General features: G+C 39.7%; 1 protein-coding gene across 10 annotated transcripts in view; it reads right to left on the minus strand.

The window, feature by feature from the left end:
• Window positions 1-17,031, minus strand: part of MYO9B (myosin IXB) — a 60,352-nt gene that overhangs the window by 19,861 nt on the left and 23,460 nt on the right. For 5 of the 10 annotated variants that reach the window (XM_067561174.1, XM_067561191.1, XM_067561199.1 and 2 more), the window contains exons 5-19: window positions 15,278-15,377; window positions 14,320-14,420; window positions 13,702-13,831; window positions 13,051-13,140; window positions 12,488-12,604; window positions 11,984-12,118; window positions 9,115-9,236; window positions 8,318-8,459; window positions 7,849-8,044; window positions 6,993-7,068; window positions 5,393-5,482; window positions 4,098-4,211; window positions 2,939-2,978; window positions 2,107-2,229; window positions 1,202-1,282 (exon numbers count right to left, since the gene is read on the minus strand). In XM_067561174.1, the coding sequence (XP_067417275.1) occupies window positions 1,202-1,282; window positions 2,107-2,229; window positions 2,939-2,978; window positions 4,098-4,211; window positions 5,393-5,482; window positions 6,993-7,068; window positions 7,849-8,044; window positions 8,318-8,459; window positions 9,115-9,236; window positions 11,984-12,118; window positions 12,488-12,604; window positions 13,051-13,140; window positions 13,702-13,831; window positions 14,320-14,420; window positions 15,278-15,377 (1,657 nt within the window). The remainder of the gene's footprint in view (window positions 1-1,201; window positions 1,283-2,106; window positions 2,230-2,938; window positions 2,979-4,097; window positions 4,212-5,392; window positions 5,483-6,992; window positions 7,069-7,848; window positions 8,045-8,317; window positions 8,460-9,114; window positions 9,237-11,983; window positions 12,119-12,487; window positions 12,605-13,050; window positions 13,141-13,701; window positions 13,832-14,319; window positions 14,421-15,277; window positions 15,378-17,031) is intronic. The other 5 variants (XM_067561209.1, XM_067561229.1, XM_067561254.1 and 2 more) reach the window with 3 other exon arrangements.

Here is a 17,031-nt window from a genome sequence, read left to right on the forward strand (position 1 = left end):
GAAAGACACACAGGGAAACAGACACCTAAACACAGGACACAATTTACACCATCTCCTCCAAGACAAGACCTCTTACTGAGAATTTACACTGATTTTCTGTCAGTGATTCCTTTCTCCTACTCACCTAAAGCAAGCTAACCCCCAATATTTACATTTCTTCTCTCCAGATACACAAACTGGAGACAGTATTGTTAAGGCAGGAGTCAAAAAGTGGCACTGTATAGTCTTTAAAGTTCATTTTAGCACATGAGCAGTGTAGAATTTTTAAAGAAATGCTATATTGTTAATTTTGGGCTGTGGGTTCTTTGAAGAAGCATGGAGAAGTTTGTTCTCTTCCTTAATTTCTCTAGCTAGAGTTCTTGGAGCAGAGCTGGTTCCTGGTGTTTGTACTAAGATGCCTGAATAAGCATGCAATTTATGACCTCCTTTCTTCAAGGACTGGGATCTACAGTGTAAATGAACAACCTGCAGTAAGAAAATACCCAGACTCCACATTGCTGATTTCTCCTCCTCCAAAGGGAAACCAACCAGCAAGACCCTGGCATCTCCTACCACTTGATAGAAAAGCAACAGCACTTTACACGTAGAGGAAGAAAAAACAGAGTAATCACATAATACAAAGAATTGCATGTTTGTTACTATTCATCTTTGGATTCTTCTTGGTACTTCTCCTAGAACTAACAAGGGAATAATTAGCACCAATGGTCATTCCTGAGGTGCAGACATCAACCCTCAAAGAACTGTACTGAGACCCACTAATTCATCCACACATGCCACCAAACAGCTATCTGATGGTAACTGCATTTTGCCACTAGCAACCTGAGCAGAGCTAGAACTGAATCCCAAAGGCTTGCTGTGATGGCACAAGTTTTATAAGAGGGCTGCTGTGGCTATTGGAACATTTTGACAAAAGCCATTTGCTGATGGCATGAATCAATGAATCCCTTCCCACAACATACAAGATACCCTTGCTTTCATTACATTCTCTTAAAAAACTAAAAAAGGACTAAGAGTTATTTCATGCACTACTATATTTTTGTCAAGTATCTGAGAAAGCACAGTTTGCCTTTACACCTGCTAGTTGCATGCTCCCTTAATGCAAAGTAAAATCTAACATGCTAACAACTGTACAATGCTGGGGATGCCTGTCCGTCCACCCAGTAGTCAGACCAACTTAGATCTCAGAGGCAGAGTGACCTACCTTTTCAGCATTGGAGCGGATGCAGCGGATGAAAAATGGCTCGGCTTTTCCCAGGGTCTCTAGTAATTTATTGAGGGAGTTCTGGAATGAGACATTCAGTACATTCATTCTTCAGATATCACTGTTTTGAGTTTCTTTTGGCAATAGCTTTGAATGTTCTTGAGCCAAGCTGCCAAAATGGAAAAAACACCCCAAACGCTGTGCTCTCAAACAGCCCATCAAGACATGAACGAGTGTCTCCCTGATCCTACCTGGCATCACCCACGGGGCTGCCAGAGATTAGTGGATTTACAGGATAAAGCCTGTGAAACTTCACTACACGATGCGTGGTGTGACGCTATTGAGGCCACTCTGGTTGGCACAATGGTCCTTAGTGGACTGTGTGTTTGATGACAATGATGTTTTGGGAATAGCAGACCTTCTTCCTGACAAGTCCCCTCTATTCTTACGGCTAATCAATCATAGTTCATCTAACAGAGGGCTTAGGTGCCACCATTTCATCTCTTTTGTATTAGTGTTTTCCTTTTTCTGCTGGGAACATCAAGGATACCTTCACCTCTAATCCTTGGGAGATCTTGAAACAATGGCAAGAACTAGGAGTTTGTGAGCCTATTATTGACCTATTACCTCCTAGCCCAGGAATGCTGACTGCCAGAAGGTCCTATTTTTTTGGTGACACAGGGCAGTCAGACCACAAGTATCAGGAAACTGCATATAAACTAAAAGAATGAGCTGATCATTTATATAGAGAACTTGCAAACTGCTTTAGGAAATAAAACAGAAGTCAGATCTGTTCAGGGGTCCTGGATCGTGTGCAATCACTGCATACTCCACGACACAGCAGTGATTTCGGATTCTCTGAAGGCTGAAATATTTTTGTATCTCCAGTTCAGATACTCATTTACCTGAAACTGTGCACTTATGCTAGGTGGTTTCTTCTTTTTGTGCAGGTGTAAGAGGGATTTTGTAGTCCGATCATGCAGAGTCATGCTCACTATAAGCTTCAGAGACTTGGAGTCCAGCAAGTTCTAGAACAGAGAGATTTGCTGTTTTCACAATCAGTCAATACATATCTATATAAACTATGATCACACTTGTCATATGGAAAATGTTGAAGTCAGTGAGTCTCATGATTTTTATTTTAAACTTAAATCCTCCTCTTCCAAATACCAAAACCATTTCCTCTTCAAGGACAGGAAGGAAAACAAACAGCCTCCCACCTAACTGATACTTCTGACCCTTGTGGCCTGGTCAGTGGCTGCTGCACGTGTACTGTCTTCTCCCATATTGCAATGCAGGTACCTTCCATCCACAAGTCCGCTCCACTGCCCTGCCGAGCCACAGCTCATCTGTGAACTCTGCTGGAGCTCTGTTATATTTCAGTCCCATAGCTCTAGAATTCAGTAGATTGATTTCAGATACAGTATCTAGGCAAGTGTGTTCCGGGCTTCTAGCTCCTGAAATGTGCTTTCTCCACATATGTAGCTATTTTATAAGCTTTCCAGTTACATGTACATCCCTTTAGGGAAAGGATTCAAGAAACATTCATGTATCTATTCAGGTAAAAGAACAAACTGTATCTATAAAGCAAACTCAACTTTTGATTGTGAAAGGGAGGTTTAAAGGGGTAACAGGAGATGGAGATTTCTCTATATTCTAGAACAGTCTTTCCTGAAGCAAGATGCATATTCATTACCCACAAAACCCAAGCCATCTAAATGTGCTGAATAATTTTACCTTGGGAATGATCTGCTTTTGTCTGGTACCTCTACTCTTCCTGTTAAAATATTAAAGACTGTTTCAGCAAAAATACATAATATGACTTTTGTTAGTTCAGCATGTTAGCCATGCCTTGCAAATTAGATTATGCTAAGATGCAGAGCAGAAGAGAATGAGTGCAAAAGTTTCAGGTGTTCGTGCGCACATAGGAGTTCCTTATAACTGATTAATGCAGGGAATGCAAGCCACTTTGTGAGGAGACTGTTTTGCCAATTTCCAATACCTGCAGTATTTGCAAAAAGGAAATGTTTTGTCTACAGATATAATTCACAGCTGTTAGAGAAACCTACATTGCCGCATATGCTATATTTGGTACAAAACAAAACACATGCTATTAGTCTAAAGTCACTGGAAGTCTCCTTATCACATTGATGCATGGCCAAAGGAAAGGTTCCAACAACTGATATTTCTGCTGGTCCCAGCATCACGTTGGGAAAGCCTGGGCTGTTCACAGCTGGACAGCACATGCCCCAACATGCCATTTTGGAATTCTTAGGCCTGACTATTGGAATCATTTCCAGGACTTCCTAGGCTAGGGCACAAAGATACCAAACAGAATGGAGCAATGAATTGGAACATGAATCCCTCAGGAATGAGGCTGCATTTCATTTCCTGCTAATTCCTGAAGTGTTAACCCTTCGGTGTAAGGTGTGCCCTACATTAATGTCATGCAATTAATATCCCATTATTATGCAACCTATTATAGATTCATTTTCATACATATATACACCTGACAGTTAAAGACACTGGATTTATGGGCCTATGTCCTGCACTTTGGGAAACTATTCATGTAGATTTACTTACGCTGTGAGACTTGGTTTTCTGCAGTGTTCCAATAACTGATTTGTTTGACACAACTTGGTTCTTAGGGGCCAGTTGGTATCAAAAGCAGAATTTGGCATTAGCTAGTGCAAAGGAAGCAATGTAACATTCTCTGCAGCTACCACAAGTGCACTTTTACAGAGGAAATATTTTGCTCACAGTTTCTATTTTGTTTAATTTAATCTCAAGAGAGGCTTGCTCTATTGTTACAAAAATCACACTTTTGTTCTGGATTGTAATAACTGCTTCATTGTTGTTGCACTTGCAAAGCAATACCCAGAGCACCCAAACTCACAGGAAATGGAAGCGAGGTTGTTGAAGCCGGCTGAGTGACCGAAGCAGCCTACAGGGATCTTCGCCCTGCCAAGGAAGTCCTTTTATACTCTTGATTATTTGGTCATGCAAGTCTCTAAACGATCCATAGTCACAGTCAGACAAAGACAGCCACGATGGAGAAAACAAGGAGATAAAACAAGAAGTCCCATCACCCAGTATGCTCTTAACAACAGCAGGTCGATCCCAGGCTACTTTTTCCTAAACATGAACATTTCTTGAAGAGCAAGTGCTGGCTTGACTTGTATCAATTTGTCCCCCCACATTTTAAACATCAGGGTTAAGTGTCAAGTTATTTTTAGGACTCCTGTCCATTGGATGCACTCTGTTGGGTCATCAGGTCTGAATGTATGGAGGACCACAGCTTTTCACCAATAGAAGTCAATACAGTCAGCAAGTCCTTAATGAGACGTCCTAGGAAAAGAGTGTGCAAACAAATAGCTAGGAGCCAAGGAGCAAAATGACCCAAAAGTGGCCACTGGGAATTTAAAATGGCTTAATATGTGCAAAGCTATCTGAATGGCAAGATTTGAGACTTTTTTGCACTTAATCTACCAATAGACCGAAATATTTACTGAATAGCTTCAATATGTCTGAATGTTACTGTAAGTCTGTTTAGCAATCTCACTAGAAAGTAGACCAGAAAGTTAGATGTTGCAGGTACTAGATACTGCATCAGTGAAGTTTTACTGTTCCCATTTCCAGTTCAATTTTTTTTTTAAACTCATGTTTAGCTTTTAAAAGTCAGCCTGGGATGGTCTCTAATTAGTGGTTGAATCGATCAGTTTAACCATGCACCATGCTGGGGTTGTCACATCTTAGCACAAAACTTACCTTCTTTACTTTCCAGAGAGGCACAAACCAAATATATAACAGAAGTGTAAGAGGTCGTTTCTGGCCATAAAATGCCATCATCATTCTAAGCTACTCAAGGAGGCAGCATCAACAATTTTTTTTGTCTCTAGTTCTTTCAACAGTCCTTTTTAAGAAAACTGTTAATTTTTTTTTTTTTTGCATTGAAGTATCTCAAGGAAATGAGTGACACTATGGCTGACAGTTTTATTGGCCTACCAAGAGTTCAATATTGACTTCAGTGGCATTTGGCTAAGACTATCCAATTTGCTATGAACCAGTTATTTTATGATGTGTAACACTCTCTGTGGCTTGATTTCTGCCCTGAGCATGCTCAGAAGGTGCATTTGCCCAGGAATGTGCCTCCCTGGTCTCCAACTAGAAAGTCTTCTCACTTCTACTTACTTCTTGCTTTCATAAAAAGCAATGATGTCTTCAAAAGCATTCATATCGAAATCCTCAGAGCAATCAAATGAGAAATCAAGCACTGAATAGCTGCAAAAGGAACACGTATAGAACCTAAATATTGTATGGAAAAGCAAACATGCAGAGACAGAGCAATGTTCGGAACCAGCTCTGTAAGGAATCTCCTTATTCCTAACCATTTCACTGCATTTTCAGTGATCACTTCCATACTCCTAGAAACAAGGCTACAAAAAACATGGGCACTCTTATGGATTCTTCAGATTTCAGGGTCCAGAAGCAGGAGAAGGAATGTACAATACAGAAAGCAACATACAGTAAATACAGATGGAGAGTTCAGAAACTAAGTGGTAAGGCTAGATTCAAAGTTTATGTCAGTGGTATTTGGCAGCACTATTTCTTATTTAACAACCAGCTGGAGCATTTCCTTGAAAAGAGTTCCTATTTATAAACAATTCTGTTACACACAGACAGATCTTCATTATTTCCCTTTCTTCCTTCCAAACATTTAAAGGAGAGCAGCATCTATAAGTTTATCTGCTCCTTATTTCCACCTGAAAACACACTCTTATTATCTCTGGATTATTATTCCAAATTGGAAGTGAGTAGGAAGAGTGGATATGTTCCAGAAAGCAAAATCTTCAAATTTCATAGCAGGAACGGAATGAGGGGAAGTCGACACAAAAGTGGTATCTAGACAAGACAGAGCTTATGGACAGCTCCAGCTTTTTTCATAGTGCACTTTTGCATCATATTGTTATCTTGTGCTGTCAGATCCCTCAGTCAGGAACTGTCTTATTTAGAGATGTGTACAGCACCTCGTACTACAGGACCCTGATGCTTAACTGAGGCCTCTAGGCACTACTGTAACACAAATAATTCGACTGCATGCCCAGTGGTGCAGAGACTGTATCTTCCTCAGCAAGTGACTAGCAAATGGACGGTGCTACTGTATACACATAACAAAATACTTATCCAGGTTCCCTGCCAAGCACCTTGGATCTTATTCACTGGATCCCCCACAACTAGGCAATGCTTTCTCTGTTCCATTCTCCATGCTACCCTCTGTGCATGGAGCTAATTCCCAATGGCAGCACAGCCTCCTCCCCACACTCTCCTCTTCCAAATCTTTCCTAAAACCCACTTCTTCCAAAGGACCATGAACATTCATTTAACATCATTCAAGCATCCTTGACCTCCCAACATTTCAGAAGAGGGGTTGGTAAAGATAGATATTCCAGATGAACAACTTTTTCTGAGTCTCCCATTGTGATTTATACAGCCTAAGCATACTGCCCGTGTTGAAGTAGAGAACAATTATGCCAACTTACTGAATCTCCTATTTTTTGTGTTATTTCCAATTGTTATTTGTATTAATAGGAAGAACCCAACACAACTGCCAAGATATAGTTGTCAGTCAAGCTTGTGGATAGTGCTGTTGCTTGGTACTGTGTGGAATGTGGCCCGACAGCGTAGGGCTCTTCCCCACAGGGCATCTCAACTCTTCCCTACCATGCTTAGGATACTGCCCATGGTCCTGTTTAAATGGGTCTGACTTAAAGGCCAAGCATATGTCTCTCACCGATAAACTTTTTCTACTGGCGTGTTTGCTCTCTGGAGTTCTCCAAGAGGAACCCGGGGTCCATGACGCACAACGCCTGTTATGGAAAGTAAAGAACATTGCTCATTAATTTTGACAAATTTATTCACACAATGGAACATACAGCATTCCAATCACTAGTACAAAAATATACCGGAGGGCCTAAAGTTTTCATAGAACCATAGAGTTGGAAGGGACCTCAGGAGGTCATCTAGTCCAAACCCCTGCTCAAAGCAGGACCAACCTCAGCTAAATAATCCCAGCGAGGGTTTTGTCAAGCCGCAGCTTAAAAACCTCTAAACTTAAAAACTTAAAAACCTCTAGTTTTGCTCTAACTACACATGGCAAACTTGTCTGTTCAAAAAGTTCTTATGACTAAGTATTAATATTAAAAGGTGAAACAATCTTGCTATAAAACTTGGGATCTTGGTGGGGCCTGGGAAGCCTGATGAAACTCCATTAAATAAGCAGTGACAGGCAGACAATACCTACTAAGCATTGGAATTGCTTGCAACATCAGGCTGTAAAAAATATTTTATCATAATTATTTCACATGCTGTTTCTAAAGCACGCACTGGTGGCAACAAGCTTTCATGCTGGGCGTAGCCATAAACTAGGGCTTAAAGGCAGGAATTCCTGACTTCTGAATTCATGTAGAAGCCCTTTATTGCCTTGGACAAGTTACTTAACCTCTAGGACTTGGTTTCCCCTTCAGCATTAAGCTTTAATATTTTCTATCCTATGTCTTATGACCTTCAGTCCCTTAGGTCTTTTGATATAAAGATAACACCAACTGTTATTTAAAATATTTCCACAATGGTTTCTCTGTGCTCAATACCTGCAGTTTTCTGGGCTCTTTGACGTCCTGCTTCGGCAAAGACAGCTATTGCTCGAATTGCTGCCCGCAGAATAGCCCAGCGAAATACAGCGACAGGGTCCATTCCTATCAGCTCCCGAACATAGGCACTGTCACTACTTCGTAGCAAAGCAACAATATCTGGTCTCATGTAATCCATGTTCTTCTCTCGGAAATCCTGCAGAACAGAATCACCGACCCCCAAACATAAGGGAAACACTAAATCAGAAAGGATTCCTGTGGAACTGTGTTTGACTAAGGGGATATGTCAGCCTGAATAATTCTTAATGTATTCTTGGTCTTCACTCCAAGACTTTCACAAAAAAACTAATCCAAGTCTGGTGACACACCAAGTTTAACCCCAGACCCAACAGATTTTCTGTTTATACTGAATTGTAGGGAAGGGAAAGGAAAAAGGACCTTTAGTGACTATTCAAAACCTGCTACATACCTTTATCTTATATTTAACTTTCCCTGCAAAGTGACGAATGATAAAAGCAGGTTCCTTCACTGGTGTCCCAACAAAGAATTTGTTCTCCTCATGCTGCTGCTTGAACTTTGCAAGTAGGGTCTGGCTGGTGGCATGTGGAAAGCTAGGGACATAAGGTAGGAAACAGAGTGGGAAATGTCAGCTTCTTGCTCTCTTAGTATGAGTGACGGTAAGCCTGCTCATACCGATAGGTTTGAACTGATACCGTCCGAAAAAACGTCACTAGCAGTGACAAACTAGATAAATATGCCCTACACAGGGGTAAGCAGCTAACAGTCCTGCTTTGGCACTTTAGAGAGATGAGCTACAGAGATAACTTTTAAGCAGAAAGCAGTCCACAGCAAAGTCGAGTATTTAGAAATATCTATTGTACATATATGTATTTCCTACCCACCCTCCACTATCAAGTTTTGTAAGGAGTGGTACTAATTAGTTATATTTTACAGTACTTTCATAATTACATTCCCCAGCCATGTGCTTTATACTATCTGCATAATTATACAGTGAAAACTCCATAACATTGAAGTGTGAATTTCTGTGGTTAAGCCAAGTTTTGTTTACGGCAGCACTAAAGAATAGCCACACACAGGAGTAATTTCTCAAAGAGGAATTTTATTTAGCTATACACAGAAAGGTCCCTCCCTCCCCATAATCTGTTATCTACCATAACCATTAACTTCCTCTATTTTTGTAGCTATTTATGACCTTTTCCCTTATGACACACAGAGCAATTCTTGAGGAAGAAACTTGATGCTTACTTGCTTTCTTCATCCAGCAGATAGAAGAGGCCAGTGGGTTTCTTGCTGATTAAGTGAATGCAGGCCACGTTATCTGTATAGTCAATATTGTGCCAAGCGATCCCTTCACTTTGGTACTCCTCCTGTGCAACTCAAGACATTTTCCATATCAGCACAGCAACCAAGCCTGTCAAGCCTTGCAAATTAAACATTGCATCCCACATCAGGGCTTCCTTAGACAGATACTGCCAGGTTCCAAGTTTGTCAGTTCATACAGGGGCAGGTAGAACCAGAAAAAGAAAACTTCACTTACAGATACTAAAACAAAGATTAAATAATATACTAATCAGAGAATCTCTGTATGGTAAATTCCATAAACCAGGCAGACCAGACTTACAAAACTCTGGGGAGTGAGACATGGAATCCATTTCTCCAAGGGCGATTGGCTGATATGTCTTGCCAGCAGTTAGCACTGGCTCGGTTCAGAAGATTTGGAGTTTTGTTTGATAAAGCTGTGCAAAGCACACCTCCACAGAGATTTGTGCCAAACACCACAATCAGCTTTTCTTCATGTTGTGAATTCCAGAGGCAAACTAGTTGGGAGACAGTATACTTACAATCCTGAAAAACGTATTCTACACCCAGGTGTCAAACAGAACCATGTTTAAAAAGAGAGAAAAAGCACAATGTGAAGTGGAGGTGCTTTCCACATGATGGATGTTAGAAAATGCATCCTTTTCAATCGGGTGGGACTAAATCTGCCCAATTCATCTATTCTGTATGATTTATAGGCACAACACACTGCAAAAAAAAGAATCCCTGAGGGGATCTACAGACAGACAGACAGACAGACAGACATACAGGTAATAGGTTACTTAAGGATTAAGGCTCTTTGGGGAAACAGAAAAACAAAATAGCATATAACTATTTATTCTAGTTAGTCTGGATAATAAACCCTGTCATAAGTTACTAAGCGGCTGGCTTTCTGCTGTATTTGCTTATGAAATTTGTAAGTTTGGGCAACTTTTTCCTTTAATTTTTTGTTTAAAGTTATTTACATACTGTTCATAAGATACATAATATAGAACAACTTATCTCCTCAGGCAATTGACCATAGGACACTTTTTTGGCATGATCTAGAAAGTTTTTTTGTTTTGTTTTATGTTTTTTTCTAAAGCCAGCAGCAAGAAAACAAAGAAACAACAAGCCTAAGGCTAGGGACACACGAATTTATTCTAGTCTCAAATGCTTTACCACATGTCAGAGCACTTTGTAAAATCAAATACAGGCACACACAAAGTGCACTAGCTGATTTTACAGGACACACAGCATGTAACTGATACATACCCATGCAGTTAAGCACATTCTCTAACTACAATCAGGAGGGGGATGCAACAAGAAATATCAAATATTTTGAATGTGTTATTGAATATGTTTAACATGAGGAAAGTGATATGTTTTTCCCAGGTTGCAAAACAGAAGATGCAGAGCACCTTATTATTTCTATTTCTGTGCTCTAGAGATTTCACAATTTACAAATTTGTAATTTTTGTGCCAAACTCAGCACAAGTTAAAACCAGGGCACAGAAAGATAAATCTCTCTTATACCATTGAGCAAACAAATGGGACTTCTCTCAAATGCTGTCCTGCAGTCAAATACAAGTTAATAAGCAAATGGACCCAAAGGAAGAACAGCCAGCCAGCCCACTTTTATATAGTTAGCTTTTGAAGTCACAGAGATTGGGGAAACATCTATACAGAGACTTCTTGTCAGCCAAGTTATTACGGAAAGGTTAAAGTCATGGAAAAGTTTACATTCTCTGTGGTAACCATAAAACACTCTCTTGCTTAGATATAGTCTGTTTTACTATTATTGTATATGGCTTTTTGTTCTATATTTGTACAGAGCCTAGTACAAGGGGTCCTGATCCATGACTAGGGTTCCTACCCACTACAGTAATAATAATGGCTTTTAATGCCTTCACATCTACATGCCATGAAACAAATTACTGACATGCTGAGAAGCATCACTTTGAATCTCCTCACTCCTATTCATTTAGAATATCAGCAATATTTTTTTTACATTTAACAGTTACCTCATATTTAAAAAAATGCCAGTGCATACATGCGAATGCACTATCATAAAATAAATGCACATTATGTGGCTCCAGTGTCATATGCCTCAGAATGGTAATTTCACCATATGCACACACCCAAAGCATGACTCATCTATTTTAATTGCATTAAGACTAATTCACTGCAGGATACCCAAGGTACACACAGCTAGATCAAAGTTACTTGTCCTCAATAGGGACCAAGACCATGGAAAAGTTTGAAGTTTTAAGATGCCATCTGAGTTTCTAGAGCTCAAAAAGCATTTGAAATATTTATGAATTTATTAAATAATTTGAACTAAATCTCAAGAGCTTTTCCAAAGCTTTCCAAACTAATTCCCTTTTTGGCTACAGGAAGTTGATGAAGTTTCAATCCCAAAATATGAAACTTAGTCTCATTGTTACCTTGTGCTCTCCTCATCTATGTTGTATCCAGCTTTGTCTCCCATCTTCTATTTAGACTGAGCTCTTTGAGGCAGGAGCCATCTTTGCTGTGCATATACAATGCCTGGTATAATGGGACCCTGGTACCAGAATGGGGCCTCTACCATAACACAAACACACTCCACAAAATAAAGTGGCACTTGAGAACAGGATTTTTAACTAAGTATAATTATAATGTTCCAGCATCAACTTTTGCAGAGGGGATACTTTTAATTTTCTGCAATGGATAGGTGCTTTATAAAGCACCACAAATCATGAATAAAAGGTTTTACTATTCCATCCTTAGTTAAACTTTTGTTGGGAAATCATTTCTTCAATATGCGTTTTCTTACCTGTTCTAATTTGAAAATGTGTTGATTGAAGTAATACTGAAGCTGCTCATTTGCATAATTTATGCAGAACTGTTCAAAACTGTTGGTTTCAAAATCTTCAAATCCAAATATATCGAGCACACCAATGGACAAGCACTAAGAAAATAATGCAGAAGTCCTGTTAGGCAGGGCATCACGAAAGTAACCTAATCATACAATTACAATTTTGGTTGTAGACCATGCACTAAACATGAGTAATATTGTCTATTCCAATATGATTGGCATGTTTAAAATTTTAACAAACATTTATTTCAAGATGATAGACAATCACTGCCTTTTTGACCCCCTACACTGAAATCCTGGCTATAGAGAAGTCAGTTAATGGTAATATTCTCAGTTCAACAGGGTCAGGATTTCACCCCAGATGTCTGAGCATACTGTGTTGTAGGGTGATTCTTGTTAGTACTCTCTGCACAACTGTAATAGCAGAGTTTAGAAGGGCATTATTTTTGGTGAGGAACTTACTGTAACAGATTCTTCCATATCCTTCTTATTAAGCAGTGCATGATTAATTCGCAGAACAATCCAGTCAAACAGAGCACTGTACAGTGACTTTGCCATTGAATCACGAGCTGTTATAGCCTGCAGATAAAAAGCAGTTCATTACTTTGGCCTGGAATATGAGGACTTTCTTACAGTGGTACAGTATCAGTCAGAAAGGATAAAGATTGAACCTTTATCTGGTTTTAAGTGTCCTAAGCTTTTGGGTTTTTTGTTTTTATTTTAACATTTGTACTGAACTCGCTAAACCTATAATACATAATTTTTTCCACTAGCTGATAATGTGATTTTGGCCATGGTTATTAAAAATATATATTTAAAGGAATAAAGTAAAAATCCCACTGCCACCCAATAACATGATATTTCACAGCAAGAATGTATTCAGCAGCTATTTTCTGATTAGTGATTTTAAAGAGTAAGAAAAGGCCAAGACAACTGTTCTAGCATTTAAGCCAACAGGATCACAATGCAAGTCAGCTATAGGGTAAATGGCCAACCTCCTTCTGCTAATGCCCTTAGATACTTACCTCGCTGAGACTATATGGCAGGATAAGTTTGTCATTAGCAGTCACCGTTTTTCTTTTTGTCAGCACTTCCACTAAAATTTCTCGTTTGACCTTCACACAAAAAGTAAGAAGAACAAGAGTTACTGACAACCTTAAATGTTAGATACCTGACAAACAGCAATATGGTGACAGTGGTAATTACTAATTCCTCAGATACCCAAGTCAAAGTCTTAAGACAACAGCTACAGCTGTAATTGATTGATAGTTTAACAAGTTCTTGAGCTTTTTAAAATCCTTTTTTCAGTTTACATGCAGTTAAGATTGATTTCTGTGGTGGGAAGGCCCCAATACTGACAAGCTAAGCTCCACTTCTCTGATTCTGACACAGAGCTCAAGAGATAAGAGAGTAACCAGGTTTTAGCATTCCCATCTTTTGGGTTGCATTTTACCCCTTTTATCTCTCTCTATCCCCAAGAAAGTCACCCACAGCATGCACATTCCGATTCAGTAGGATAAGCTGGCTCCCTCCCACCAAGAAGATAACCCCACAATACTCCTATGCTAGTTCTGGGACATGCTAAACTTGAGCAACAAAATGCTCCCAAGAAGTTACTGAAGTAGAACATGACAGTGGCTTAAAGTTTATGGCACACATTAAAGGGAATACACTACCTTCAGAAGCTGAGAAAGGATGTCCAGTACTTCTGGGGGTCCCACTTCCAACCCTTCATCCCGACCTGTAGCTCTTTTCTTGTAGGTAACATTGCCCAAGTAAAGAATAGCTGAGAGTACTGAAAAGATCCTGAAGAATAAAAAACAGTAGTGACTTTTTAAAAATTAATGTTCTGATTGAAGTTGATTAACAGGTTAATACAGCCAGAATGCATAACAGAAACACATCCACATCTACTTGAAAAGACTAGGGCAACCCACAAAAGTAGCTCTCTACTTTCCCTGTTTCCTAATGGGCTTAGCAAAGGAAATATAATTTTGGTGTCTTACAAATTAGCACAACACACACCATTCTGTTCATAATTAACTTCGACAGCACAGAGCAATACAGAATACTCAGGGCTCAAGCATAATTTTTTCAGGCTCAGTACAAACTTTTAACACAGCCCCCTCCTGTAATGGGGGTTGCAGCCTGGGCTGGGCCCCGAGGGCCTCCGGGCCCTGGTAAAGTGTACCCTTCCCCCCTGTGAGGGCCCTGAGACTACTTCACATCAATTTCACTGCAATACATGATCACTAACCAGCTGTCTGCAGGAAGAGGCTAAAAATGCTACTTACTGTTTTTTAGTTGCTGGAAGAAAGCCAACCATCTCCATGGCTTGTTTTAATCTTTCAAAGTCATGGCGGAGATCTTCCCCATCTTCTATTTTCAAGTTATGCTACAGAAAAGCCCAACAATAATTTAATTCACATCAACACACTGAACAACAGAAGTACTGGCACAACTCCTGTTCAACCACTCTAATGAAGGAAGATGATCTATCCAAAGTCCAGGCCTGGCACAATTTTTGCTTTGCTCTGGCAAAGTCATGAATTTTATTTCAATTTTTTTACATCAATTGCAAGACTAAGCTCTTACTTCAAATGCATACCCTGTCCCATTTCCCCAACCAATCTCCTGTTGAATGATGCCATAAACACAATTCAACAGTCACCTGAGTCTTCAGACAGGAAGTGCAGTCTAATTACTGATATTGAGTTTAAGAACATCTCTAAAATAGTTCTACAAAAGGAAACATCAATATGGTGCTCATAGGCATAGGTGCTGGAACTAGGGGTGCTGCCACAGCCCTGGCTTGAAGTGTCTTCCATAATATACAGGGTTTACAGTTTGGTTCAATAGCTCTCAGCACCTTCACTATACAAATTGTTCCAACACCCCTGCTGACAGGTTCATCTTTAGGACCTGTTGTACTCTCTAATATGGGGCCCACAAAGCTGAAGAATAGACAAATTTGGTGAGGGTTAAGTCTCATCCACAGACTCATTTAAAGAGAGAGAAGAGTAATGAGTGGTTCATACCAAGGTTTGTGCTTATGCTGATGCATAGCTAAGAAGCAATGTTTTGTCGAAAAGCAGAGTTTGACATTTGAACTAGTTTCTAGACCAGAGAGTCATCAAAGGACACAAAAGGAAACAAAGATTCTCTGCTTTGGTGTCCTTTGTCACTACAACAACTCAAAGAGGGACACAGCACATTCATCACTGAAGTTAAACACAGAGTGCCAATGTTTACCTGATTGAGGTAGAAATAATCTTCAGGCTGCTTGAGGTGAAATTCTTTACATTCTTCCTCGCTGACTCCAAGTAACAAATAATAAAACACATGGTAGTTCCTACAGAGTCAAACACATTTCTATTTAATGAAAACATGACTTTGGTTTCTCTTTAAGCCTTACATGCTTCCAAACTGATAAAAAAGGCACCCACGCCATAATTACTACATTAGGTATCATTAATGAAACATACAGAATTCAGAAAAATCCTAAGGAAGAAAATTACTTTTATCCCCTCTCATTTGTTCATTATCAAAGTAATACATTAAAACATGGTATTTCTACAGTAGAGAATTTACTTAGAAAAAATAAAAGTGCATAATCTGTTTTCCCAGTTTGTGCATTCAGATAAGCAGCATTGCAGTAATGAATACAGGTGTAATAAGTTAGCTCAGACATAGGTTCTAGAATGAGAAACCTTTATATGAAATCTCAAAATGGCTTAAGTATTTTCTTCTGGGTCCAGGGTCAGAAATTCACTTCTATGTAGCAGTGTCCAAGTACGCACAAGGAAGATGCTTAAAGGTGATTTGCAAAGGGAAAATAATTGGGCTGGTGTCCTTTTTTGCTTTTATAATGACTGGAAAACAAGTGAAACATCACAAGAGCCAAGAAACAGCATTTTTGCTTCAACTACTAGTTTATATTGTGGATAAAGAAGGTCTTTGTATTCCCAACCCCATTAAGGTCTCAGAGCTCACAAATGATCCGAGACAGACCCCAGCCTCAAAATAGCTCTTCCAGCAAAACCCGACTTGATACTTCAGATATTTAAGATAAACAAACAAGCAAGCAAGCAAGCAAACAGGCAGAAAAGTGCTTTTAAAAACCTCAAGGCCTTCTAAGACATAAGCAGCATAAAAGAGCACAAAGCCTAATTTGCAAAAAACCTTGTGCAGGTCATCTTTAAGATCAATCATAGAATCACAGAAGATTAGGGTTGGAAGGGACCTCAGGAGGTCATCTAGTCCAACCCCCTGCTCAAAGCAGGACCAACCCCAACTAAATCATCCCAGCCAGGGCTGTGTCAAGCCAAGCCTTAAAAACCTCTAAGGATGGAGATTCCATCACCTTCCCAGGTAACCCATTCCAGTGCTTCACCACCCTTCTAGTGAAAAAGTTTTTCCTAATACACAACCTAGACCTCCCCCATTGCAACTTGAGACCATTTCCCCTTGCTCTGACATCTGCCACCATTGAGAACAGCCTAGCTCCATCCTCCCTGGAACACCCTTTCAGGTAGTTAAAGGCTGCTCTCAAATCCCCCCTCATTCTTCTTTTCTGCAGACTAAACTAGCCCAGCTCCTTCAGCCTCTTCTCATAAGTCATATACTCCAGCCCCCTAATCATTTTTGTTGCCCTCTTCTGGACTTTCTCTAATTTGTCCACAATTAAACAAAAATATGTTTAATATCTATTAGCTCTAAGAATTAGTGGCACCACGACATGACTTAGCTAACTTTATTTTCATAACTCTAAATAATCATGGTTATCTGATCAGGATTGACAGCCATCATGCTATAAGTATACTTCTAGAGAACTCTGATCAGTATTCATTTGGGTTCAGTCCAGCCTTTGACAGATACACAAACTGCTGATGACCTGCCCACATTTACCAACAATGCACCCCAAACCCTTCATTGTGAACGAGTCTCTTATTAGGAGAATTAGACAATTTCTGTGGAATTTCAAAAGATTGTGCTTAGAGAGGTGG

This window comes from Emydura macquarii, unplaced genomic scaffold (genome assembly GCF_026122565.2).
Source record: "Emydura macquarii macquarii isolate MOO-44397 ecotype Brisbane River unplaced genomic scaffold, CSIRO-AGI_Emac_v2 contig_306, whole genome shotgun sequence".
Taxonomy (NCBI): domain Eukaryota; kingdom Metazoa; phylum Chordata; order Testudines; family Chelidae; genus Emydura; species Emydura macquarii.